The sequence below is a fragment of the Crocuta crocuta genome, unplaced genomic scaffold, assembly GCF_008692635.1.
Source record: "Crocuta crocuta isolate KB4526 unplaced genomic scaffold, BGI_CrCroc_1.0 scaffold25, whole genome shotgun sequence".
In the NCBI taxonomy this organism is placed as follows: Eukaryota; Metazoa; Chordata; class Mammalia; order Carnivora; family Hyaenidae; genus Crocuta; species Crocuta crocuta.
Window position 1 is genome coordinate 1114309 of NW_027532015.1, and position 26706 is coordinate 1141014.

Below are 26706 nucleotides of genomic sequence, written 5' to 3' on the forward strand. Positions count from 1 at the left end.
CCTTGATTCTAAGAGGAAGAAACCCAGCAGTTTTAGAATCCCTAATTCCTTTATTCCTTACTACAGAACATTCAGAGGGCTGTTGTAAACCAGTGTGAGCCCGAAACAGAAGCTGGTGACTTCACTCTACCCCAGATTGGTCAAATCCACTGCGATTAAATGAGATGGCTTGTTTTCTTCCTGGTCGCTTCATGATTCAGATATCTGTTTTATCTACCACGGATTAGAATTAAGTCAACTAGAAGTGCTGAGCACCTACTATGTGTGCAGCTAAAAAGGACAGACTTTCTCATTAATATTTGATTAAGCAGTGTGCTTTAGGGGAGGAGGGAATTGCCAACCACATTGTACAAAAACACAATGGGATTGTGGGTTATAGATAAAGGTAAAAATTCCTTTTATCGACAGAAGTAAACAAAAGAAAATTCTATGAGGTTTTTTGGGAAGCACAGATTTTAAAAGTTCCGAATGGCAACAAGAGTGGGTGGAAGGCACTATAAATATAAACACATGTGGAGAAAGGCGCAGAGGAGAGACTGAGAATGAACATGATTTAAGATAGTGAGGGGCTCTCCTTCCTTCCACAAGGGACCAATGCAAAAAGAAACCTAATGGGTCAGTCTAGTTATGGAGCCTTTAAAAGAGACCATGGAAGGAGGGGCGCCTGGGTGGCTCAGTTGGTTAAGCATCTGACTCCTGGTTTTGGCTCAGGTCATGATCTCACGGTTTTGTGGGTTTGAGTCTCGCATCAAACTCTGAACTGGCAATATGGAGTCTGCTTGGGATTCTCTCTTTATCTTCTCTCTCTGCCCTTCCCCCCACTCCCACTGTCTCTGTCACTCTCAAAATAAAGAAACTTAAAAAACAAAGAGAGAGAGAGAACAAATAATATGAATTTTATGTATTTGGCAGTAACCAAAATATGATTGTGAAGTATTAGAAAATAATGTCCTGGAGAAAAAGTGTTTTGGATGTATAACAAATAAAGTCAGTCTTTAAATTCATTACAGTCTCATTAAAATATTCCAGTAAGGTCTTTGGTGGAGAGTGATAGGCTAATTCTAAAATACATTACAAATGTATAAATATATATATATTTATGTATATATACATTATATATAATATATGTTATGTATATATACATAATGTGTATATATTTATACATATATGTATATATATTTAAAATTAAAAGATTCAAAAATAGCCAAGACAATCTTGAGGGCCATGAGTAAGGCTGAAGGGTGTATCCTACCAGAGAGAGAGACTTACGGAGCGGTAGTAATTATGATAGTGTGATATTGCCACAGATAGCCAGCTGGGCCAGTAGAACAGACACATACAGATGCTTGGTTTATGTCGAATATTATCCTGCAAAACAATGGATGAAAAATAGTATTTTCAGTAAATCATGCAGGATCAATTGGATATTAATAAGAAAAAAAAAAAGAATTTTGCCCCCTACCTATGCTGAACACAAATTTAAGTTTAAGGGTTATTGTAGATCTAAATGTGAAGGTTAAAAAAATAAAACTATCTGTAGTAACTAACCTTGTTTAATTTTTAAAATTTCTGATCCATCACAGACCACTATTTTAGAAAATAAAATAAAATACTGCTTGGATGTGTCAATGTCAAGTTGCTTTAAAAGTTTCTTGACGCCTACAGTAGCTCTGTCTTGTCATGAATCGGTAAACATTTTGCATAGACTGATACTGTTTCATGGGCCACACTTTGAAAACCATTCTTCTAGAAGGTAACCTGGGAAAATATATTCATGACCTTGGAGTAGGCAAAGATCTCTTAAATAGGACACCAAAACCTAACCCTGACTTTTCCAGCGAAGGAAAATACTGATATTATTAGACTGTAATAAATTAATAAATTTAAGAACTTCATTTTAGCAAAAGGCACCAGTAAGGAAGTCATTCCCATTAAGGGACAACCATGTCACAAAGTAAGAGCAGATGTTTGCAATACCCAGAACCAGAAGGAACACAGACACTTCTCTCCAAAGTATATAAACAACTTTACACATCAGTAGGAAAAGGAAAGTCTCCAGTGGGCAAAAGACTTTCGCAGGCAATCACAGAAGAGGGTATTCAGATGCTAACAAGCATAGGAAAAGTGCTCAGTCTCGGAGCGTGTGGGTAGCTCAGTCGGTGGGATGTCTGATTTCAGCTCAGATCATGATCTCATGTTCACGAGTCCGAGCCCCACGGAGGGCTCTGTGCTGACAACTCAGAGCCTAGAGCCTGCTTCAGATTCTGTGTCTCCCTCTCTCTCTCTGCCCCTCCCCTGCTCGTGCTCTCAAAAATAAATAAACATTAAAAACACATTGAAAAATGCTCAATCTCATTAGTCATCAGGGAAATGCCAATTAAAACTACAATGAGGTACTACTAAGAATCCACGAGAAAGGCTTCACTGGAAAAGATCCACAAACCAGGTGACAGTGGAGTGCCACACAGTGGTGAAAATGATCATCTCTCTGCATGCAGCATGACCACCTTTCACAAGGATGACAGGGAGGGAAAGAAGCCAGACAGAAAAGTACTTCCGGTGTGATTCCATTTTTAGAGAGCTCAAAAAGAGGCCAAAGTAACTTTACAGGTAACACTGTGGTGATCTCTGAGAAAGAGGAAGGAGATCAGAAGAGACTATGGAGTCCTAGGGATGTTGTTTCTTGGTCTGAGTCGCAAGAGTGGAAATTTATTGAGCTATATACTTAGAGTCTGTACCTAGAGTTTCTAGGTACACAGATGACTTCAGTACAGTTGTTTATTAAAAAAAATCAACTGTATATAATGACACTTGACATTAGGGGAAGAGAAGGGTTTTTTGGTATTTTGTTTTTTAATATTTATTGAGAGCCCACTGTGAGGAGGCACTGGGATTGTGCTGAAGCCTACCGTCCTGTGGTAGGGCTATGAACTGTGTAAGCGCAGGTACATCAGAAACTAGGAAATATCGGTAAATATAAAGCCTGTGTTTCTTTACTTGAAGTCCCAATGGCCCCTCCTGTGGTAGGACGTGTGTTTCCTAACACGCCATTCAGATCCTACATAGGAATTTCTCCTGTCAAGATTCCAGTTAAAGAGCAAGTCATAACATATCCAAAAATGAGAAATAAAAACCATGTCTATAATTGTGAAGTTCATGAATAAAGAAATTAGCGTGGTATTTGCCAGAAAGAGCTGGAGATCCTGGACTGAGTACAGAAGGCAGGAATGTAGCAAGCGAGGAGAGAGTGTGGTACGATGGCGGAAAGTGATGAGGCGTACAGGTAAGGTCAGGAGCTTGGCTTTTATCTTACAGGCAATAAGCTTCTAAGTATTTTAAAGCAGGAAAATGAGAGAATTTTAAAGTGAGAGCTTTTTAAAAAGCTCACTCCAGTCGCTTTGCGCAGAGTGGGCTGGAGAGGCCAGGTAAGCCTGCAAGCAGGTAGGCTGACCAGTAGACCGTTAGAGCCATTCAGGTAAGAGAGCTGGCTCTGACTTGGGCTGGGGCTGGGGAGACTCACTGGGTCCATTGTGCAAGACTTGGTGTGGGATTGGATATGGTGAGGGAAGGAGAGGAGGTGTGAGGAGTGAGACCTAGGTCTTGAGCTTGAACAATGAGAGGGTGTGAGCTTTCAGTGAGATGAAGACGACAGAGGAGGAAGCAGGCTTTATAGATAACATGCTGGAGATACCCATAAAATGTGTGTGTTGAGTATCAAGCCTAAAATTTAGGACAGATATCTGGGTTTGGGACATGACCCTGTGGGCCTTCAGCGTTAGGAAACATCTGAAGCCTCAGGAGTGAACATTGACCGGGAGAGACCATGAGGAGAGAAAAGAAGGACCTGGAAGTTAGCTGAGGAACTTCAGGTTTTAGAGCCAGGAAGCAAAGGAAAGAATGAGGAGAGGGTGATGACATAGAAACAGGTGACAGCTCACCCTGGTCTTGTGTAATGTGAGCTTTGGGTTAAAGTGCAGTGTTGTTGCTCACACTTGGGGGAAATTTGGAGTGGGAAAAATCATGTTGAGGAAGAAAGTGATGAATTCTGCTTTCAATATAGAATCGTAGACTCAGACTCACACCGAGCAAGCTCCCCTCTTGGACTGCAGATGAGCCCAGTGAAAGCCCAAAGGATTAATGAACTTGTTCAATTGTTTATGTTAGTGACACAAGTGGTTTTGAAATCGGAAATTTCCTGGCATTCATCCTAGTACTTTCGTTTCAGAACCTGTTTGCTGGTTAAGTGACTTCCATGTGAATTATCTTCACTAATCTCAACCGATGTGAGTCTCAGCTAATGACACGATGTCTCAGTCCAGAGAAGTACATACAGGAATGTGATTCCACAGTCTTCTCCACAGGCACTGATGGATGAGATTCTCATGCTGCAAGATGAGATCAGCGAGCTCCAGTCGTCTCTGGCAGAAGAGCTGGTGTCCCAGTGTCCCGAGTCCGACCCCGCGGAACAGCTGGCCTTACAGTCCACGCTCACCGTCTTAGCCGAGCGGATGTCCACCATCAAGATGATGGCATCAGGGAAGCGACAGCTTTTGGAGGTAACCACTCTGAAGGTGCCGCTCGCGTCCAAATTAACTCTTCAAGTTGTGTTGCCAAGCATGCGGGTTTGTTTTACGTGATCTACATTTTTATAGTTTCCCACTCAGAAGAAGCTGGTATTGTGTGCGCCTCAAGGAGGGTCTCGTGAATAGAGCGCTGAGTGTACGGCCATGTATGTGTCTTTTCACCGCTTTCGGACTCATTTCAGCCTGAAAAATTGAGAATGTGTAAAGGAAAATTTGGTAGACACGAGCCTTGTGAAGAATAATTGTAAAAGGTCTGCATAATGGTTTGCTATGTTTGAATAAGAGCGTTTTCTGACTAGTATTACTAATTCCCTGGAGAATAAATCCTTAGTCACTCTTAGCCAACTCGAGCACATTAGGTCATGAAAACAGTTTTGCAATTCTGGTTCTCATGTTACTTAACTTTAACATTATTTAATGAATAAATTTTGGTAACAATAACATGGGTTAAAAAAAAGGAGTGATTTTGCTTTTTCTTTATTCGCTTGTAATTCCAATATGAACATACATGATGTTCATATTGTGGTTCCTATAAATTTGATTAGACTAGAGACCTCTTTACGGACCTTTAGAGTGTCTCTTGCCTTGTTTTTACAGGGCTTCTTCAGGATTACGTTTCTCTGGCACGTAATTAGTTCTCAGGACATTTCTTATTAAATGAACTTAACATTATGTTATTATCTGCTGGTTATGCCATAATTCAGTTGAACACGGATCTAATGTTGGGTGTATAGGCTCGTTCCAGTTTTACCTATTATAAGATGAGTCAAATCATATATTCATATATTTTTTTGTTTGGGAGACACTGAAAATCAATGTGTCAGCTTTATTTAATCTCTGTTTGCAACTATTCAATAAAAACTTTAAAAATAATGACAGTGGTAAATCGTTAAGGAACTAATTTTTTAAAATAAGGTATTTAGAGTACTTACCTAAGAATTAATTTTTGTAATTCATTAATATTGTCCCTAATCACTCTATGAAATCTTTGTGGGGTTTTAGTATGAAACGGTTGGCTTGGATTTTTTTTTTAAAAAAAAATGAATTATTTGCCATCAAGGAGAAAGCCCAGAGATGTAACCAAAAATTTTGAATTTCTGTCTTCATTCAAGAAACGAGTACCGCTGAGTCACCCCTTCCTGTAGCGGATAACTTGCCTTAAAGTATATGGGGGTGCCCTGCCTGTGCTTGCCACTGTCCCACCACTCCTTGCAGTTTCCCAGACATTGAGATAAAGTTTTGCCATTTACCACTTTATGCCATTGTTCTGTTGTAATCCTTGGTCAGTTTCCATTATTCACATTATTTGCCCAGCCCTATAGGTATGTTACATAAGACGCTTAATCTTAATCTTACCTTAACCTTTAGGTGCCCATTAGAATCATCGGAAAAGCTTCCTAAAATTACCAATGTTGAGACTCACTTCCAGAAATTCTAATTTATTGCTCTGAGATGTGGCCTAAGCATGTTTTGTTTGCTTTTGTTCCGTTTTGTTTGTACATTTCACAGGTGATTCTGATGAGCAAACCGGCTAAGAACCTGGTACTGTTGTGTCGAATCCTAACGACTGTACCTTGCAGTGATCTGTGTTACCTTCTACTTGATTCATTAGGAGAAGTTAAATGATCAGCTTGAGGAGCAGAGACAGGAGCAGGCCCTGCAGAGGTACCGCTGTGAAGCTGACGAGCTGGACCACTGGCTCTTGAGCACCAAGGCCACTCTGGACACCGCCCTGGGTACAGCCCAGGAGCCTATGGACATGGAGGCCCAGCTGGTGGATTGCCAGGTACAGAAATGGTCTGGAGGAGATACGCCAATGGCACCAAGTGCATTGTTTACGCACAGAAAACATCATAGGAAAAAGACTTCGTATGGATATATAATTTTTCACAATCCGTATATTTTCTATGTTGAAAGTGGAACAACAGTACCTTACAAAAGCTTAATGAAATCCAACTTGGTATTTTGAAAACTTTTGCTAGTAGTATCTACTCTTTAGAAACTTTTCAGCTTCAGGGCACCTGGGTGGTTCAGTTGGTTAAGCATCTGACTCTGGCTCAGGTCATGATCTAGTGGTTCCCAGGTTCGAGCCCCACATCAGGCTCTGTACTGACAGCTTGGAGCCTAGAACCTGGGTCAGATCCTGTGTCTCCCTCTGTCTCTGTCCCTCCCCCACTTGTGCTCTGTCTCTCTCTCTCTCTCAAAAATACATAAAACTTTAATTTTTTTTTAAATTTGAGCTTCCTAAAGGACATTTTTTTGAAGACCATAAATACCAAAAACACTTAGGGCGTCTGTATTTAGTGGCCAGTAAGGAGCACAAACCCAATGAAAAGAATTAGTTATCAGCAAATCAGACTGTGGATCAACACAGCAGGAGATGTTTCTTGGTGCTCTGCTGCCAGTTTGGTTCTAATTCTGATATACTACTTGGACAACTTGGAATCACTGTCAGTTACAGGCAGATAGACTGAGCATAGGGAGGTTGACTTTTGGAGCAGAGAATTTCCTTCCTCTGGTGTGAGGTCTCTAGGAATTAATGCAAGGAAGAATTATTAAGGTTTTTACTGTAATATTTTTTACCTCTTTATTATAGAAAATTTCAAACCCATAGGTAAGTACAGAGACCAGATAATGAACTCGCATGTACTAATCACCAAATTTCAAGGATTGTCAACATAATAGACTTCATGCACGGGAGAAGCAGGTCCAGAAGCGCTTTCATTTAACAAAGTAGCAAGTATCTAGGAAATCTTACCTAATCTAAGGGTTAAATATCAGTATGTATGAATTTATATTTCTCCTCATTGAAATCAGGAAATACACAAACATCATTAATGAACACTATCTTTTTTTCTTAATATATAGTATGCTATTTTGATCATTCCTTCGATGATTTAGATTTATTGTGATATTGATCATTAGAACTTGGATTTTACGTTCTTCAGGCAACTTATCTATGTGCATGCAAAGCGTTGTCATTCTCTGCCTTGATGACAGAATAGAGAACCATGTGTAAATGTTTTCTGTTCTTTCTATCATCTTTCCTAAAGTTTCTTTGCTGAAAAGAAACATCCATTTTTAGCATTCCCTTCTAGTGCTTAAAATTAGCACGTGTACGAACTAACATTCCAAAATTATGTTTTACCATTACTCCTACCTCTGTCTTTTGGACATATCTATTTTTATAGCTATGTGTAAAGTCCACAATTCAGATAATATATTTCAGGATACTTATGAAAGATTAAAATGGCATTTTGACAATATTTTTAGAAATGGAAGCAAATGGAATCACACAAGTACCTAACAGTTCTCAGTCAGTTAAAAATCTGGTATGTCGCCAGTTGTGTAATTATAACTGTGGCTATTACTAGGGTTACATTATGGCTTTTGGGGCCCTGGGCACTTTACTTCTGAGGACTTCTTCCTCTATAAAAATACTAAAAATTTTATTTTTATTTTATAACTGCTTTGGTACAAAGACTCATATGAGCCAGGCTGGATTCATTGTTGCATGTTCATTATTTTAATTCATTTTTCTCTTCTGATTTTAAAAGAGATTAAGATTTTTATTGGGCCTCTAAAAAGTATTATGAGCCCTCAGCACTGAGGTAACTCTGCCTAATGGAAAAGTCTATCCTGAATAGAATTGTATCAGTTTCTCAAAAAGAATCTTCAGGAAATCATCCTTTAAACCCCATTTCATTAAACATTTCAAGCTTCCACTTAGTTCTAGTTTTTTTGGTTCAAGACTATATTCTTAAAAGGTGATGGCAGTTTTTCTGATTTTTGCGTAGGGAAATAAAATGTCTTTTCTCATTACTAATATTGATTGCATATAAATTAGAAAGTTAAGGAATATAAGAACAAATGGTTTCTGTAGAAAACAAAATGGTTGTTAGTGGTTTAGCTTTGATGTTTTTATTTCGTTCTTTTTTGGTTTGTGGTTTAAATCTTACCTTGGAGGAAAGGAGACTATTTTGCTCCTTCTTTGGATTTAGCCTCTTTTTCAGAAGAAAAGGCAGCCCTAGAGAGTTTTCACAGAAAGTGAAAGTAAAATTCTTACGAGGACTTTTAGAAATGTAAGCTTAAAAATGCATCATATGTTAAAAAATTTAAAACCAAGAAATAAAAACCAATCTTAAAAGAAAAAAAAAAAAGAAGCAATGTCTTAAAAGAAATAATCCTCTTTATATTAACAAGAAAGTGTTGATTGTATGATGTCTTTACTATTATTAGTCATAAGCGTTAGAGTCGAACACTAAAATAATAGCAATTGTAATAATGAGATAACACTAAGGAATGGTCTTTTCTCCTTATCCATGCTTTCCAGGCCCTTTTCCAATATGTTTTCCATTATATAGCATCTCATCTTAAAGAAGAGAAAAATTAGGAAGCTCAAGGAATTTTTAAAAATCGATTAGCTCCTCTTCAGGTCTGTCAGAAAAGTAGGAAAACACCATGAAGTCCTCTGCTTTTGGTGAAAGGAGGTGTGATGTATAACTGTGAGAAGCGATCTTCGCAGAGGCTGGCAGGACATGTGAATGGCATCCTTATTTCTGTTGCTGCAGAACATGCTGGTGGAAATCGAGCAGAAGGTGGTGGCCTTATCGGAGCTGTCAGTCCACAATGACAACCTGCTGCTGGAGGGCAAGGCCCACACTAAGGAGGAGGCCGAGCAGCTGGCGGTGAAGCTGAGGACCCTCAAGGGGAGCCTTCTGGACCTGCAGAGAGCCCTGCATGACAAACAGCTCCTCATCCAGGTGAGGGCCCCGGCCACCTACAGCAAGGGGACTTCGTCCCCTGCTGCCTGCCTTCCCCCAGCCTGGGGTCCATCAGGGGACAGTTGGGGGAATGGTCCACACTTCTGTCCACTCCCGCTTCCCACAAGCTTTAGCATAGGTTTTCAAACAGGTTTTATAAGGACTGTTTGGATCCATAGATCTGAAGATTGCAGGATGGGAAAAGAAAGAAAAATGAAAACAAATACCCAAAGTCAGCAACTACGCTCTTTTGCAAAGTATTTCAACATAGGTCATTGATTAAGATATTCTATAACATTTTTTTTCCATTTTCCTTTTATTCTCCTACATTCCACTTTTCAGAAATACTCAGATGTTTTCACTTAGGGCTCATACCTTACATTGTCACATATTCCAGGTGAATTGGACCTTTCTAGGTCATGTAGTGACCTTATTGTTCCCGAATATAATTTTCATCTTATATCACTGGAGCTTTTGGGGGATAGTATTTGCCTACTATATCCTTTAACTTTCCTTTGATTTCACATTTCTGTGTCTTTATATTTTAGATTTGCTTCATAAAAAAAAATTGGCTATACTTTGTTGGTTTTAAATATTTATCTAATCAGAAAATCTCTGACTTTTAAAGGACAGGATTAGACCATTTAAATTTACTGTGAATTCTGATGTGTGTAGACTTGTCTTTTTTTAATTTTATTTTATTAGTTTTTTATTTTTGTTCTCCTCGTTCTATTCTTTTTTCTTCTTTTCAACCTTTATTTTTAAGTGGTTGAATGCTTCCCCCCCAATATCTATTCTTTACCACTCATACCTAAAAATTCTTTTTTTTTTTATTTCTTTTTAATGTTTATTTTATTTTTGAGAGAGAGCACACACATTTGAGAAGGGGAGGGGCAGAGAGAGAGGGAGAAAGGGAATCCCAAGCAGGCTCTGCTCTGTCAACATGGAGCCCAGTGTAAGGCTCAATCCCATGATCTGTGAGATCATGACCTGAGCTAAAATCCAGAGTCACATGCTTAACCAACTGAGCGTCCCAAGCACCCCAAGTTATTCTTAACTAAAATACTAACTTTGGTTTTGGATTGTAACACATTTTTGTACAAAATGTGACAAAATGATTGCAAGTTTACCTGGAAAACAATAAATCTAAAAATAACCATAATATTCCAAAAATGAAGAGTTATGAGGGGCTAATTTAATTTTGCCACATATCACAATACAATGTTACAATAATTAGAATAGTTTGGCATTGGAACCATAAATGGATGAACAAAAAATTTTACAGAATAAATATTCCAGAAAGAGCCCCCAGTATTTAAGGAAAATTGATTAATGGTTAAGGTAACATTTCAAATCAGTGGATAAAATAATAAGAAAGCAATAGGTGAACCACTTGAACTATGATAAAATAGATGGTCTATCCGATTCTTTACAGGAAAAAAGAAAAGTATCACAGATGGACCAAATATTTAAACCTGAAAAGTTCTGGGTATATAGGTATTTAAAAAAAAAAAAATCTTAGGTTGGGAAGGATCTTTGCTGGTATGCCCCAAACCCAGAGTTTTAGTTTCTTTAAAACTATTACACAAAAATGAAATAGTTCTATATGACCAAAAAAATAGTAACCAAATGAAAAGGTATGGGCAAATATGGAAGAAACTGTATAATTCACAAGACAAGGTATTAATTCCCTTAATTCCCACAAATCTTTCATGAGTCAGTTAAAAAAGGTCACCTAATAGAAATACGGGCAAAAGATAGGGAGAGACAATTCAAATGAGGAAAAATACAAATGTCCTATGAACTAATGAAAATATATTTTAATTCAATATTGGTTAAATAAATGCAAATAAAGACAAAATACAGCTTTTCACCTTAAATTTACATACTTAAAAATGTACATGTGGGGCCTCAGGATGGCTCAGTCAGTTGAGCATTGGATTCTTGATTTGGGCTCAGGTCATGATCCCAGGTTCATGGGATTGAGCCCTACATCGAGCCCAGTGTTGGAATCCATGCTGAGCATGGAGCTTGCTTAAGGTTCTCTCTCTCTCTCTCTCTCTCTCTCTCTCTCTGCTAACATGCTTTCTCTCTCTCTCTCTCTCTCTTAAATAAATAAATAAATAAATAAATAAACAAACAAACAAGTGTACATGGGGGAGCCTGGGTGGCTCAGTCAGTTGAGCATCCAAGCAGTTTGACTCAGGTCATGATCTCATGGATTTTGGGTTTGAGCCCCACGTCGGGCTCTGTGTTGAATGCTTGCTCAGGGCCTGGAGCCTGCTTCAGATTCTGTGTCTCCTTCTCTCTCTGACCCTCCCCCACTCACACTCTCTGTTTCTCAAAAATAAATAAGTAAATGTAAAAAAAATCCAGCAACCTAAAACATACATGTAATCTGACTTTATGGATTAAAGCAAAAAGTAAAGTGTTAAAAATACTAAAATTAGGGAGTAGAGAATATAAAAATTTTAAAATTCAATTAAAAAAATAAAAATATTAAATTTGAACAGAATGAGAAGGATCTTCTAACTGAAAAAGTTTGCAGTAAAATACTTGGTTTTATAACAAAGTATTACTAATCTACTACATAATGCTTTTTTCCCCTTAATGGTGGTATATAAATGACCTTGATCTCTAAAGAAACCAAATCAAGGGAGAGACTTCAAGGTTTCACATCTGGGAATACTTATCATTTAGAAAGCTGTGGTTGTCTCTATCCCTAGAGGCAGATAGGAAGGGAAGGGACAACCTGATATACCAGTGGCACATGTCAGGATTAAAAGGGAATTGAAGGGGTAGGGGTGGGAGGGTAAGGGCACAAATGCCAAGGCCTCAGGGCCTGAGAGGGGAATATAAATGAGTGAAGCAGACCCATCAGGGGCTTGGCAAGCTGGTCTCATGTTAGAGAGGCAGCAGTTACTAAGCTCCAAATGTTGTCATGTAAGAGTTTACAGACAGCATTGCTAAACCTTCCAGACAAGGGACATTTGGATTTATGTCTAATATTTCCCAATTTGAAAACATCGCCACTTAATTTTAAAACTTAGTGCCAAACAGAAGTCAGACTAAGTTCTTGAACCATCACTTTGGAGCTGTTATTCCAGAGTCTTAACATCCTGGTATAACACCAGCTGTCAACCAGGTGACCTGGGGCAAGATCCTTGAACTTGGCCTCAACCTTTCTGATAGATCAGTTTTCTTACAAATCTGTTTTCTCATCTGTAAAATAGGGATGTTAATATTATATTCATGGGCACCTGGGTGGCTCAGTCGATTAAGCATTCAACTTCAGTTCAGGTCATGTTCTCATGGTTTGTTGAGTTCGAGCTCCATGTCGGGCTCTGCTGACAGCTCAGAGCCTGCAGCCTGCTTCAGATTCTTGTCTCCCTCCTTTTCTGCCCTCCCCCGTCCATGCTCTGTCTCCCTCTCTCTCTCTCAAAAATAAATAAACATTAAAAAAAATTATTGTATTCAGCTTTTAAAATCCTGAGGATTTTAAGGCAAGTAACACTCACAGTAAGTGCTCAAACAGGAGTGACTATAATAATTAACAACAACTGCATCCTTTGGGAGGAGCGGAACTCCTGATGTGCTGGACACTTGAGTTTGAGATGGGGCAGGGCGGGGCTGAGCTCCCTGAAAGCCTGGGTGCTCACACCCAGCAGATCTTGCCCATGGCCACGGGGAGTCTTCACACTGAGTAAGATCTTATCTTTGCCCACAAGTGGAGGGATTTCCTGAGCACACTGCTGTTAGAAGCATAAATACTAGAAAATGTGGTAGCGTTTCACTGAATTGAAACTGATCATTGTTTATTTTTAAAATATCTACGGGGCGCCTGGGTGGCTTAGTCGGTTGAGCGTCCGACTTTCACTTAGNAGTTTCCAGCAGAGAAAACACTGATTTTTTACAATTAGAGCCATTTGAAGAGATTATTTTTCCAACTGTGGGAACAACAGAAGGCCCGTTTACACTGTTATTACCATCATCATTTGCCTTCATGTAAAAAATTCAGAGGTATTCTGAAATTCGCAAACATTGATCGGGAAAAAAAATATTCTGTTGAATACAGACGTTGGTGGGGTTGTGCCCTCCGCTCAGGGTTTGCATGATTCAGGATGGCTGCAGTGGTGTGGCCGTAAGCACACCATTTCTCAGTGCTGCTTGCCTACAAAATGGTCATGTCTATCACAGCCATATTTTAACTAATTGGACTTCTGTATGTATCAAAGAATAACCAGTCCCTTTAGTTCCCCACCTACCCCAAATAGGTCCCATCTCTTTGTGAAGGGACAAAGACATATGGGCATGTAATGCTATCTCTTAAATTACATAGTATCTTCCCTCATAAAAAGTTTAGGTCATTTTCACACATTATCAGCCTTTGGAGGAGCAGAAAGTTTGCCCAATATAAATAACAAAATGCTTTATAAAGAAATGTTTTATTTAATGTTTAGCATTTCCAATCCTCACTAATCTTCTAAAGAATGTTCCTGGCAAAAGTGGCTACTCTTCTAGTATTTCCAAATTAAACAGCTTATGTAGTCCCACCCTGGGGGAGCTCTGGTGACAGGCAGCCTTACTTCCTATTTCCTAAGTGGGAGAGAAGATGGGTTATCAGACCTTCTAGAACATAATTACCATTATTCTATTCCTTCTGTCAGTGCCTTCTCATCCCAAGGGGAAAGGGAATGAAATTTGAACTGTATTCTCAATCATTTTTTGTTTCCTGTGGTCCAAGTCTTAGGTTTCAAAATGACTGGATCACTCAAAGAAAAATTTACTAGCTGAAAAACTGAACCAAACCACATAGAAAATACATACGAAACATCTGCTTTTGATGCTGTTTAATTTTTGTTTCTCTAAAGCTGTGGATTCAATTAGTGAAATATGAGTCATCTTAGATTTTAAATCTTAGATTCTGAATATGTGTCTGTGCATGTAGAAGTAGTTAAGCTGTCCATAAGCTCTAACATTTCAGTTGTCACTTTTCCATGCAGAAATTTGGTGTGAGGAATTGGAAAAAAAAATCTCTCAGTTGGACCAGAGTAACCTGTGTAGAAGGGTGAGGTGGTGCCCCGAAGAAGTCACCACATGAGTCTCTGGGCTGGGCTTTGAAAACAAACCTTTGCTAAAGAGCAAAGCAGAGGGGGGAGTGAGTGGATCCCATAAGAGTCTGCAGTTCATGGTCATGGCCATGTTTTGTCAGCTGGGACAGGTCTCCCTGGGGACAGCTTTCAACCTGGTACCTGACTTCTTTGGGGTCATTCTTTGCAGGCTCCTTTTGACCTGTTTTGTCCTTACCAGAAGAGCCAGGATCTTTCAGAGTCTACGCTGGGTGTATGGTGCATTCTCAGATGGGAGAGAATCTGTCTCATGCAGAACTTTATGCGCCCGTCCACCCCATCCCTCCCACCCTCACAAAAATCCCTGCTTGTCTGTAGGAGGCATTCCTGGGGGGAGTGGGGTATATATTAAACTGGGTGTCACTGGTCACCCATTCTGAAGGTCCTGTGAAATGCAAATCGCATACTTTAGACCAATGGCATCCCCACTGTTCTATATGAGCCATATTCTCCTGCTGGGAGAAGGCTTATCTTAAAGGAAAGGAAGTTACCTATGAGCTAAGGTGGCTCAGAATCTGGGAGATTATATATACTATTACCTGTAGGGTTCACAGTTTCTGGGAGTTCACTGTACTTCAAGAAGAGATAACAACATTGCAAAGTACATGATTTCCACACTATCTCAAACATTTTGCAATTTAATCATAAAATTCTAATGAAGAGGACAGAAGGGTAAACAAACTCCATTTGTTTCCCTTAATATTTAGTGTAGAATTCTAAAATTAAGAGGAAGAGAAGGGTCTTTGTGGCCAGTCATGCTGGATGACGGGACCGGCCTTCCCATTCTGTGGTCAGATCTGACAAGGAAGAACCCAAGGTCTGGAGGCCGAGAGCAGGACTGAGCCTCCATGGAAGCCAGCTGTAAGCTGTCCTCCTCTGCACTCACACTCCAGCCACATTGACCCCTGCACTGTGCTTGCGCACTTTGAGATGCCATATTTCTTTCCCTTCATGGTCTTTGTTCCGACTGTTCCCTCTGCCTGGAGGGCCCTCCACCCAGGTCTGGGCCAGGCAGGTAGATTCTCATCATTCAGGGCTTGATGCAGTTGTCTCTTCTTAAGACCAATGCTTTCCCTGACCAGCCTAGGAAAACTTCCCCTTCACGTTCTTTCTTCCTTTTTTTTTTTTTTTTTTAAGTTTATTTGTTTATTTTGGCAGAGACAGACAGTACAAGTTGGGGAAGGGCAGAAAGAGATGGAGAGAGAGAGAATCCCACGCTCAAACTCATGGACTGTGAGATCATGACCTGAGCTGAAACCAAGAGTTGGACGCTTAACCGACTGAGCCACCCAGACTTTCTATCCCATTATCTACTGTCATGTTCTTTGTAGCTCTTAACTTCTCTTGTTTGTTTATTGTCTGTCTCCCCAGCAGGGCCTTTGTCTGGCTTCTTGGTGGAATGAGCCTAAAACAGTGGCTGACACACAGCACAGGCTTATTTAATAAGTATTTAGTGAAGGAGTTATATTAAGATTTGTGTAATTTCATATACATACATGTGAGTAGAAAGGCTCTCATTCTGAACTAATTGCATTCTGGTAATGTACTATGAGAAGGCCTTTCGAATTCCACCAGAACAATCAAGCAGGCAAGATAAACTCTTGCCTAGGTCATGAGCAATAACTCCTGTCTTTCTCCTTTAGCCAAACGTTAATCCAAGCCAGCAGTGGCACCAGATGACAGTGGGGTCGGTCTGGTCTGGGTGGTGATGGTAGAGGGAGTGAGATCTAGAGTTATATTCTCGTGGAAAACATCCTGGAGTATCTGGCGACCACATCAGTCAGCTAAAAAGCCTAGCCTCTAAGTAGACAGTTTCCCCCTCAAATATTTGAGTATAATCATCTATTTATTGTTCTCCTTTCTGCAAACACCATAAATCCGATGGGTTTCGTGTTACTTTTTTTTTTTTCCAGTGTGGTTTTATGTCCAAATGGATCTACTCTGGTATCATTACACAAACCACACTAAAGTAGCATTTACTCCATTTGGTTAAGGTTTTTCTGCGGGTAGCATGACTCTTGAATTCTACCTCATTATTTTTTTTCTGGGAAACTCTTTCTCCTTTAATTCTTTTTTATTTTTACCTTTCTATTAATTTCAATAAATTTTTAAATAGTTTATTGTTGAGTTGGTTTCCATATAACACCCAGTGCTCATCCCCACAAGTGCCCTCCCTCCTCCATGCCCATCACCTCCCTTCCCCTCCTCCCACCCCCATCTCTTGAATGCTGAGAATTCTGCTTCATTAAAAGCAGGGAACAGCACAAGAGAAAGAGGAGAGCCATGCTGACCTAGCTGCCAGTCAGAGCCCCGGCGTGCAGGAATGGCTGGCCCAAGCTCGGACCGCGTGGACCCACCAGCGACAGAGCAGTCTCCAGCAACAAAAAGTAAAGTCTTTCTGACCTCCCTCTAGCCTGTAGACATGCCAAGCAAAAACCTTGAGGGAACTGTTTTCGATGGACAAGTTACTTCTGTACTAAACACAAAGTGCCCCTTTATCGTTTCTTTGGACAGAAACAAGACGTGGCTAACTGTTTCAACGTACTTTCCAATGACCACTAGACTTGGTCATTTTCAAGTCTGTTTTTTTAAGAAAAGCTTGTATTTAGGTTTACAACTAGCGTGACTCAATTATAATCTGCCTCATGAAGGTTACCTACCCTATTTTCACATGTGCCCCAGCTTGAGCCTATCTTAAATAATAACCTCAGGAAGGCCTTTGAGAATTGGTAAAAGCCTGAGTTACATGTTTTTTAAAAATCTACTAAAACTGCAATTTTTTTTCACTTTTAGGTAGATACTGTCATAAAATAGGATTGCAAATTATTGCCTAGTGAAACAAACAGGCTTTGTTGAGTAAGAATGATTTCTCATTGATACCTTAGCTGTAGGTATGGGGCAGAGTAAAATATTTCATTTTTTCAAACAGAAAAGATGTTTTTTCATAAATCGTGAAAAAGCAAAACCAAATCCATTGATCGTTCCATTTATCAAGGAAGTGGGGAATGCAAGGATTTGTCTCCGTCAGAATAGGCCGTAATTGTGCACCACTTGAGGGCGCTGTTGCCCAGCAGAATTTTTTTCTTTTTTTTTCCCTACTGATTTTTTTCCCCCAAGATTTTTCAGATATCTTTTATCAAAGCCAAAGAAAGGTATAGAGTATTTTGGACGCATGTTTGTGCATTTCCCCAAACCACCCCTTTTATGCAATGTCCAAATTTAAAACCTTAACTATAGGAGTTCTCTGAGAATTTTCTAGGCATAGAACCATGATTCTAGGGAATAATTACAAAATACCAAATGTTTTCATTTCTCCTTTTCCTTGAGCAGGAGTTGGAACAGGAATTAGCAGAGCAGAAGAGCCTCCTGCGGTCAGTAGCCAGTCGCGGAGAGGAAATTCTCACCCAACACTCAGCTGCAGAGCCCTCTGCTGGTATTGGGTATGTTTCAAACCACTTTCTCCTAACTTGCCTGATTGGAAGAAACGTAAACATCTCGCTCAAAATTTTATTTTAAGCATCTGCAAAAATGTAAGCATTTTGTTTCCACTTTATGATATTAAATTTATTTACATTTTGTAACTTTGTTGTGCAGCGTGAGTGTAGCTAGTAATTATGATGGCTGATGGCTGATGGCTGACTTGTTTGCCCTCTTTCCAATATGCTGAACATATCTGTCAAAGAAGATACTTATGAGTTCATTTTTTATTTTTTATTTATTGATTTTTTTTAAGCTTATTGATTTTGAGAGAGCGTGAGCAGGGAAGGGTAGAGGGATAGAGGAAGATAGAGAATCCCAAGCAGGCTCTGCGCTGATCATGGGGCTTTATCTCACAACTGCAAGATCACGATCTGAGCCCAAATCAAGAGTCAGACGCTTAACCACCTGAGCCACCCAGGCACCCTAAGTTCATTTCTTAGAATCAAATAAGAAATGCATTCTAGGGGCACCTGGGTGACTCAGTCGGTTAAGCATCTGACTTCAGCTCAGGTCATGATGTCGCAGTCTTTGAGTTCAAGCCCCACATCAGGCTCTGTGCTGACAGCTCAGAGCCTGGAGCCTTCTTTTGATTCTGTGTCTCCCACTCTCTTTCCCCCTCCCCCCACTCATGCTCTGTCTCTCTCACTCTCAAAAATGAATAAATGTTAAAAAAAAAAAACATTTTTTTAAAAATAAATGCATTCTAAAATCAGGTCCATTGTATTTCCAACTGAATGATTATAAGCAACTGCAAAAGCATTTTCTGTAAAAGAACTTGTCTACCCCAACATCACTCTGAAAAATTAATAGATGTGCCTTCTAAAGGTCTTGATTTTTCTTGATGATGTGTATCTATCATTTCTGCATGGAAAGTCGTTGAGTTTTGAGAACTGGTTTGGAATGTGAGACTGAAAGTCTCATACACAGAAGAGTAAAGTATTAAAAGAAAAATTAAGGAAGTTGGAGAATTTTCAAGTTGAAGATTCTAGTTTAAGAAGCAGGAAGAAGGAACCACAGCAGAGTTGAAGTATCCCTGCATTTTGAGTCAGGCCTGGGTTTCACACCAGTTCCATAGATGTCACCGTGGAAAAGTCACTCAGTGCTGAGCCTCAGTTGGCTCATCTCTAGGATTAGAGTGATAATTGACCACCTCCATCCTAGAAGGGTTATGAAAGCGGTAGATACAACTGAGAGAATATGTATGGAAACTTTAAAATCCAAAACATTACTCTTAGATGAAATATTCTCAGGGCACCTGGGTGGCTCAGTCGGTTAAGCCTCTGACTTCAGCTCAGGTCATGATCTCACGGTTTGTGAGTTTGAAACCCTCATCCAGCTCTCTGCTGTCAGCACAGAGCCCACTCCGGATTCTCCTTTTCCTTCTCTCTCTGCCCCTCCCTGACTCATGTGTGCACACACATGCACACTGTCTCTCTCTCTCTCTCTCTTTCAAAAATAAACATTAAAAAAATATAAAAGTTCTAAAATCCAAAACATTAAAAGTAAGTTTCAGTGAAACCTCTGTGTTTATCAATGTAAAGGTTATAACTTAGTAGTATCCTTTGACAACCATAAGATGGCAAAAAGCTTTAACTCCACTGACTCCAGTGTTGTCATTTCTGAACATTTATTTAGAGAAAATAACTTAAGGGAAGGAAATACATATTATGAAGATGACTTTTGAAATATTATTTATAATGCCAAGTAATAGAAAAGGTAGAAATACCTGCTAGTATAAAAAAGCCTAGGAAAATTTTTTCACATATATAATCTTAACAAAAAATTATATAACAATACCAGAAAATGTGTATGTTATATATAGTACATGTGTGGGTAAGACATAAACTATAGAATGTAGATTATCAAAACCAACTTTAGAGGGGCACCTGGGTGGCTCAGTTTGTTAAGCATCTGACTTCAGCTCAGGTCATGATCTCACAGTTTGTGAGTTTGAGTCCTGCGTTGGACTCTGCACTGATAGTGTGGAGCCGTTTTGGGATTCCCTCTCTCCCCCTTTCTCTCTGCCCCTCCCCTGCTCTCAAGCTTTCTCCCTCTCAAAAAAAACAAACAAAAACCAAACAAACAAAAAAACAACTAACTTTGGGGAGGAAGAATTGAAGACTTTTCTTTTCTCTCTCTTTTTTTTTTTTTGCAGTTTAATCAATGCTCATATAATGTTACTGATACATAACATCAGTGTTGACTATATGTATATATGTGTATATTTAAGAATTTCAAGTGCAAAATGATAGAAACCAAACTACAAGGCAATTGCAATAGACATATTATGACAGTGTATATAGGAATTAGTATGTCATTCAAGAAAAGAAAAATGAAACTAAAAGTAAAAATAATAATAAAACTAATAAATGTCAATTTAAAAGAATACAAATGGAAACTATTATCACATCAGTAGTTAGGAATTCCACTAAAATAACCTTGAAACTGTAAAAACTGTGTTAAAATAATAAAAGAGTTTTAAAAATCTTGATTGTCCACCATGCTTAAAAATTCTGATAAGGCCATAAATATGCGTATCTGTGTGAATCCAAAATGAGAAACGCTGTTCCTTCCACGCTGATTCTAAGTAAAGTCTTGCCGTCACTTTTCATTTTCTAATCTGTTTCCAATTCTTCTAAAACATTTATTCATCCTTCATAATTTTCTGAATATTTTTGCCAAATCATATTTTTACAAAGAACCCATTCACACATAGCCTCCTCATCATATGAATAGTCACAAAAAGCGGCAGTAGGAATCTTCTGTAACTTTCTTGCCATGATATTTTTCTTTCCTTGGCCTTCAGCTTTGGAAAGGACCCAAGTGAAAGACAAACAACTGTAAATTCCTGTTTCAAACACAAAAATATTTTAAAGAGAAATTTGCAGGGCAATACTGCCTTTCTACTCAAGATTCACTTTGTTACTGGCAGCTTATAAATTTTTAAAGTTTTATACAAAATCTTTATAAAAGTCGCCTGTAAATCTATGTGATTACAGTTCAGCCATACATTTCAAGCCTCCGGGTAAATAAGCCAAACAAACAAACAAACAAACATAAATTAAGCAATACCCAGACACCAAAGGAAAAAAATATATTTTTTTAAAGAACAGAATAATATTGCTAGGGGAAAAAGAAACTTGTATTCAGACTTTAACTTATTAGCTGATTTCTAAGACTATCAAATATGAATTGGCTTATGTAAGGAAACCCCCGTGGGAGGGGCATGGCTTACTTCATGGGTACAAATGTAATATGTAAAGAATCAGTACAATGTGATATATAGAAGGGTTCATGGAAGATTCCTTCCAAGATAAGGAAACTCAATTGGATGTTAATTGCTATAAATACCAAAGGGAAAGTATATTTTTCAAGGGAAATGAAAGGCTTTGTTCTAATTGAAGACTGATTGCTGGTAGCACTTTATATGTGTCCATGATCAAGTAAAAGAATATAGAAATTTAATATCCACTGGTTTTGTACCAAATTGTTATGCAAACATAAGTGTACAGGTAAGAGAGATTCTCTATTATATTCTAGAAGTAGAATATCCTGCATTATAGCCTTATAGATAATTTTTAAAGGCTTACTTAAATACAGACTTGCTGAAAGATGCTATTGTATTCATTACTTATTCTGAGAAGAATAGACTTTGGGGCAGTGTATAGTATTACCCTGCCAATGAACTTGTTATTTTCTTTTTCACTTAGGCAAAAGTTCTGTCAAAATATTAATTACTATCTAGTATGTATTTCGGATGACATGGTTCTAGTTAGGTCTTCAAAACTCCTGACAAATGAGGATCTATTGGAATGTGGGTCCCCAGACTCTTACCAGTAGGCCCCATTTATTGAGTAGCTATTATGTTCTAGGTAGGGCCATAGGCATTATGCCTACCTTCTCTAAATGCAGTTCTTATATTTCTGCAAGATAGATACTATCTTCATTGTAAAGAGGAGATAATTGAGGCTCCAGGAGTGAAGCAGATTTTACTCAAAGTCATAAATCTAATGTGCTGGAGCAGAAATTCCCACCTGGATCTGCCTTACCCCCAGAGCCGACATCGTTCTCTGATGCCACTTGCTGCTTGTCATTAAGGATGATACTGCAATGCCTTCCTTCCATCCTCTGTGCTTCTGTTCCATGTCCTGGAATCTCATCTATAGCATTTTCTTTGGACTCAGGATAAAAACTCTCAATAGACTAAGCAACATTTTTAGGGATTTTCAATTATTTTGTGGGCTGTTTGTCAAAGAGAATAGTCTAGTTGTACCCTTTCCCATTCTAAAAGTTACAGTTTTTTTTTTATCCTTAATACTGAGCTTTTATCCTTAATACTATTTTATCCTTAATACTATTTTCAATGAATTTTTAAATTATTATTGTGCTCATAGTTCAGTTAATGTGAGAATATATTTGTTTATGGTTAGTTTTAAGTTTTCTATTTTAATTGATAGCTTTAAAGTGTAAGCTAATGATTAAAGTAATCTAGTTCCAATTTTAGAGGCCAGATCTAGTACATACAATAAGTTTCCTGGAACCTAATGCCTTTTTGCACACATTGTAAACTTAGATTATTTATTCTTCTAATAGCGAAAAACCTGATGTGTTATCCCAGGAGTTGGGGATGGAAGGGGAGAAATCAGCCACTGAAGACCAGATGAGAATGAAATGGGAAAGCCTACATCAAGAATTTAGTACCAAGCAGAAACTACTACAGAATGCTCTGGAACAGGAACAAGAGCAAGTGGTATCCAAACATTTTGTTTTTGTATGTTAACTAATATAAAAGATGTATAGCTTATGCAAATAGAACATAACTGTGCAGTAATCTATAGTTTCATTATCAATTCTAAAATAAGACATAAATTACTCCCCTTTTATTTCTCTTAACAAGCATGTTTCACGTTTCTTAATAATTATGTATTTATATGTGGAAATTTACTTGATTTCTAGATACTGTTTTTCTCAGAAATGGTTAATAGCTGAAAACTCATTAGGATAAACCATTAGATTTTTAGCAGCACCTTCCTTTTTTTTCACGACCTTGATAATTAAGGTTGCAAAGCAAGGATATACACATCTAGGACAAGAGAAATTCAACACACGTGGTTACTTTCTGAAAGTAAATGGTCAAGTTGTCTTGTTTTCCATTGCTGTTCCCACTATGTAATAGTTTCAGAAGATCTTAAAATTGGGACTTCAGTGGATCTAAGAGGAAGGAGAAGCCAGTGGCCAGCTAGAATGGTCACTGATCCATCTGTAGGCTTGTTCTCAAGATAGGTCACTACTGTGTAATGTTGCACTTGGTTTCCCCAAGCAAGGCACATCCAGTGGAATCGAATATAGCAACAGAAGGGTCCAGGTAGATAGATAATAGCTATTAGTTCCCTGTAAACAGAAGCCAGAGAATCATTCAGAGTCAGAGGAATCAGCCCTGGAGAGAGCTAGTGCACAAAGTGGGAGCCCAGCCAGGCCTGCGGTATTTACCACTGCTGTGGCCCAGGATTTTGAAGCTAGAAGCCCAGTCCTGGGTCCTGGGCCAGCAATGCTCAGCTGGGCCGTTCTTCGACACCAGTATTATCAGAATAAAGTCTAGGTTCCTTACTGTGGATCTGAGGAAGCTGCTGTTCGTACTCATCAGACTAGGACTAGCTTCAGGGCGAGGAGAGACTGGACCCAGCAGTGAAAGGGTGTCTGTAACTGCAGTGCATCTGAGGAAGGAAAGGCAGGGGCTAACAGCAGGCACAGTAAAGCAGATATGACTTGTCAGCATTCCCTGAAAGGTGACGGTCTGAAGGTCACAGTGTGTCCCCTTGCCTGTGGGGAACCACGCATTAGTGCTCCATAGCTGTTCGTGTCTACCTCATTTCACAAACTCCTATGACATGCCAGAGCCTTTGTCACTGTCCACAGGAATTGTCACCAGCACCGGCCCTGGGGAACATAAAGCACACTCCATTCTTGGAGGTAGTTATCCCAGAAGCAAGTGGTGCCTTATACTTTCTGCACAGACCTTCTACCTATTTAAGTTAATTCTTCTTCACATCCCTGATCAAACGTTTCTGACACTCACAGCCTGAATTCTTGATTCCTGACATAGCTCTCCTAGACTTGACTGCTAGCTCATCTTCATGTTAGAGTATTTCCTCGTGTCTTTGACAATATGGAATATTTACAGTCTTTTCTGACTATCCTAAGTCAGATAAATCCAAGGTACTTGTAGGCATATTCATGTTTTCTTACTATTTTTCATTCATTACATGCCCAACCCCTGGATTTTACCTGTTTTCCATCCAGCCTAAAGCATCTGTGTGATTCATGCAGCATTGCAGACTTCCTGGGTGTCTCCTCCATTACCCACTCTTATCTCAGACACCTTCTTTTTTGTCCATTCTGTGCTATCACCCCAACATCGTCTATGAGAGGCTACTGACAAAGCCCTGCCTGCTGCCACTGACATTCCCACATGATTCCTGGACTGTTACCGTTTAAGTTCAGGTCCATACCTCATTGCCCTTGGGAATCGGAATTGGAAATCATTGAAGGTCCTTTATTTTATAGCATTTGTTGCATTTGAGTGCTTTCTTTCTGTAATCACTGGTCATTTGTCCAAAGTGCCGCCTGGGTGGTTTTCTTCTCTTTGGTGTGAAGAGAGAAAAGGTGAGAAAGAAGCAGTTTGGCCATGAGAGCTTCCAAGAAGAAAGGGGATGATCATTTAGTGAATATACTTTGTGTATTAGGTGTTACTACTGACAACACGCTGGTGAGGTTGACCTTATCTCTACTTTGTAGATCGTAAACTAAGGCTTGAAGAGATTAGACAATTTCTCAAGGTCTTGTGACTAAAAAGAGGCAGAGCTGGGATTTGAATGCAACTCCAGAGTCCCTTTTTCATACTCCCTTACTGGCAGTTTTGTATACAGGATACACTATCTCAAGTGTAAAGACAGTCACTTTCTTTTGAGCTAAAGTTCACTAGGTCACCTAGCTTCAGGATGAAATATGGATGGCTCCCATTCCTAAGAACCTGTAACCCAACCAAGGATATAGTTTATACATTTCTGATAAATTAGGCAACCATGGTAGGCTCCATAAGCAGGAATTAAAAAGGAAGCAGAAGTTTAAAAAAAGTAGAAAGCCATTGTGGTAGGTTGGAATTTAAGGTGATGGATTTTAAAGAGTGTGTGGTGGATATTCTAGCTACAGTGGGAAATGAGTTGGGCATGCTTAGAGGATCATGAGAAATCTACTTGAAAGGCAAGGTGAGAATGAGATGTTCTATAAATTATAGGAGCTGGGTTTGATTGGAAACGTCATTCAAAAGTTTGAGTGGTAAGTGGTATGGTCCTTGTCAAGGCGACACTGTGTGTGCCTGTAAGAGTTTAGGAGAGATCAAGTGAGTAGGCCTCAGTCTGTATCTAGTATCTAGGCGGGGTGATTTCATCATGGGTAGTTTGAAATCAAGAAGACCCGTTAAGAGGAAGACCGTGATAGATTTTAGACATTTTTCCCACCAGTTTTCTTGTTGTTGTTGTTGTTTGTTTGTTTGTTTGTTTTTTGTCCATCAGTGGAAACATTGCCATTGCTGAATTTGGTCACCATGTTTTAGTGGACATGGTATGTTGAAGAAGTCGTATTTCTCTAGAAGAGGCTTCTATAAGGACAGTTTTTCCAGCATCTGCTTCAATGTGCAATTCTAAATGACGAAACCTGAACATAATACGTGTGCTCTTGAATAAACGCCCCTGTTTGCCTACAGCTCTACAGCAGGCCAAATCGGCTCCTGTCTGGAGTGCCACTGTACAAAGGGGATGGACAGACCCAAGACAAATCTTCAGTGGCATCTTTACTGGATGGATTGAACCAGGCCTTTGAGGAGGTTTCGTCCCAGGTAGGGCTACACTGTTGATTTGTTCATGCATCTTGGTCTCCATGAAGTTGTCACCTCCCATCTTTGGGCATGAACGGCCGAGATCCCACCCTAGTGATTAGCTCTGAAAGGCAGAGCCACTGCACCCTGGCATCTCCTCCTGGTATCTTTCTTTGATTCCTCAAACACTGTAGTTAAGTACATGTTCCCCTCTTTTTTGTCAGGGCGGGGGGACGAAGAGGCAGAGCATTCACTTGGAACAGAAGTTATACGATGGGGTCTCAGCTACCTCTACGTGGTTAGATGATGTGGAGGAACACTTATTTGTTGCCACAGCACTTTTACCAGAAGAAACCGAAGCTTGCCTCTTCAACCAAGAAGTAAGTTTGGCAGCTGGTGTCTGAATATGTGATATTGCAAAGCACTTGAAATGTTGGTATTGGATAATTAATGTGTAAGGAAGGTCACATGTAAAACAGTTCTAATAAAGTACAAATTAGGCTTATTTCCAAGCAGCATAATGCAGACAAGAACTGCCTAATGTAAAAAGCTCCCCAAGATATTCATGATTTGCGTGTTTCTTCTTTATCTTGTGTATGTAGGAGGAGGAAAATAATGGAGGACTCTTTGTAAAATCTTGTTGTATTTTGCAAATTTTCTACATATGAAGCACAGCCTAAAAATAATGTATGAGCTTCTAAATAGTCCTTTACAAATCTCATTTTTCACCAAATACATATTATTATTATTATTAGCTAGTGATATAAATTTTCCGAGGAAAATCTCTGCAACAGCAACTTGTCTAATATTTATAGATGTAAAGGCGGTTCAACTTGCCTTAGATATAATTACCACTGAATAGTAAGAGAGATGTAGTG

The 26706-nt window shown here is 39.1% G+C and overlaps 1 protein-coding gene across 2 annotated transcripts in view; it reads left to right on the top strand.

Annotated features, from left to right (window-relative positions):
* The window catches only part of SYNE1 (spectrin repeat containing nuclear envelope protein 1), a 457258-nt gene that overhangs the window by 304376 nt on the left and 126176 nt on the right, over nucleotides 1–26706 (top strand). Inside the window, exons 93-100 of one of the 2 annotated variants that reach the window (XM_077775982.1) lie at nucleotides 4362–4556; nucleotides 6196–6369; nucleotides 9155–9346; nucleotides 16731–16862; nucleotides 17806–17915; nucleotides 22549–22705; nucleotides 25718–25849; nucleotides 26053–26208. In XM_077775982.1, coding sequence (XP_077632108.1) covers nucleotides 4362–4556; nucleotides 6196–6369; nucleotides 9155–9346; nucleotides 16731–16862; nucleotides 17806–17915; nucleotides 22549–22705; nucleotides 25718–25849; nucleotides 26053–26208 — 1248 coding nt within the window. Of the gene's footprint in view, nucleotides 1–4361; nucleotides 4557–6195; nucleotides 6370–9154; nucleotides 9347–16727; nucleotides 16863–17805; nucleotides 17916–22548; nucleotides 22706–25717; nucleotides 25850–26052; nucleotides 26209–26706 lie in introns of both variants that reach the window. The other variant, XM_077775981.1, reaches the window with a different exon arrangement.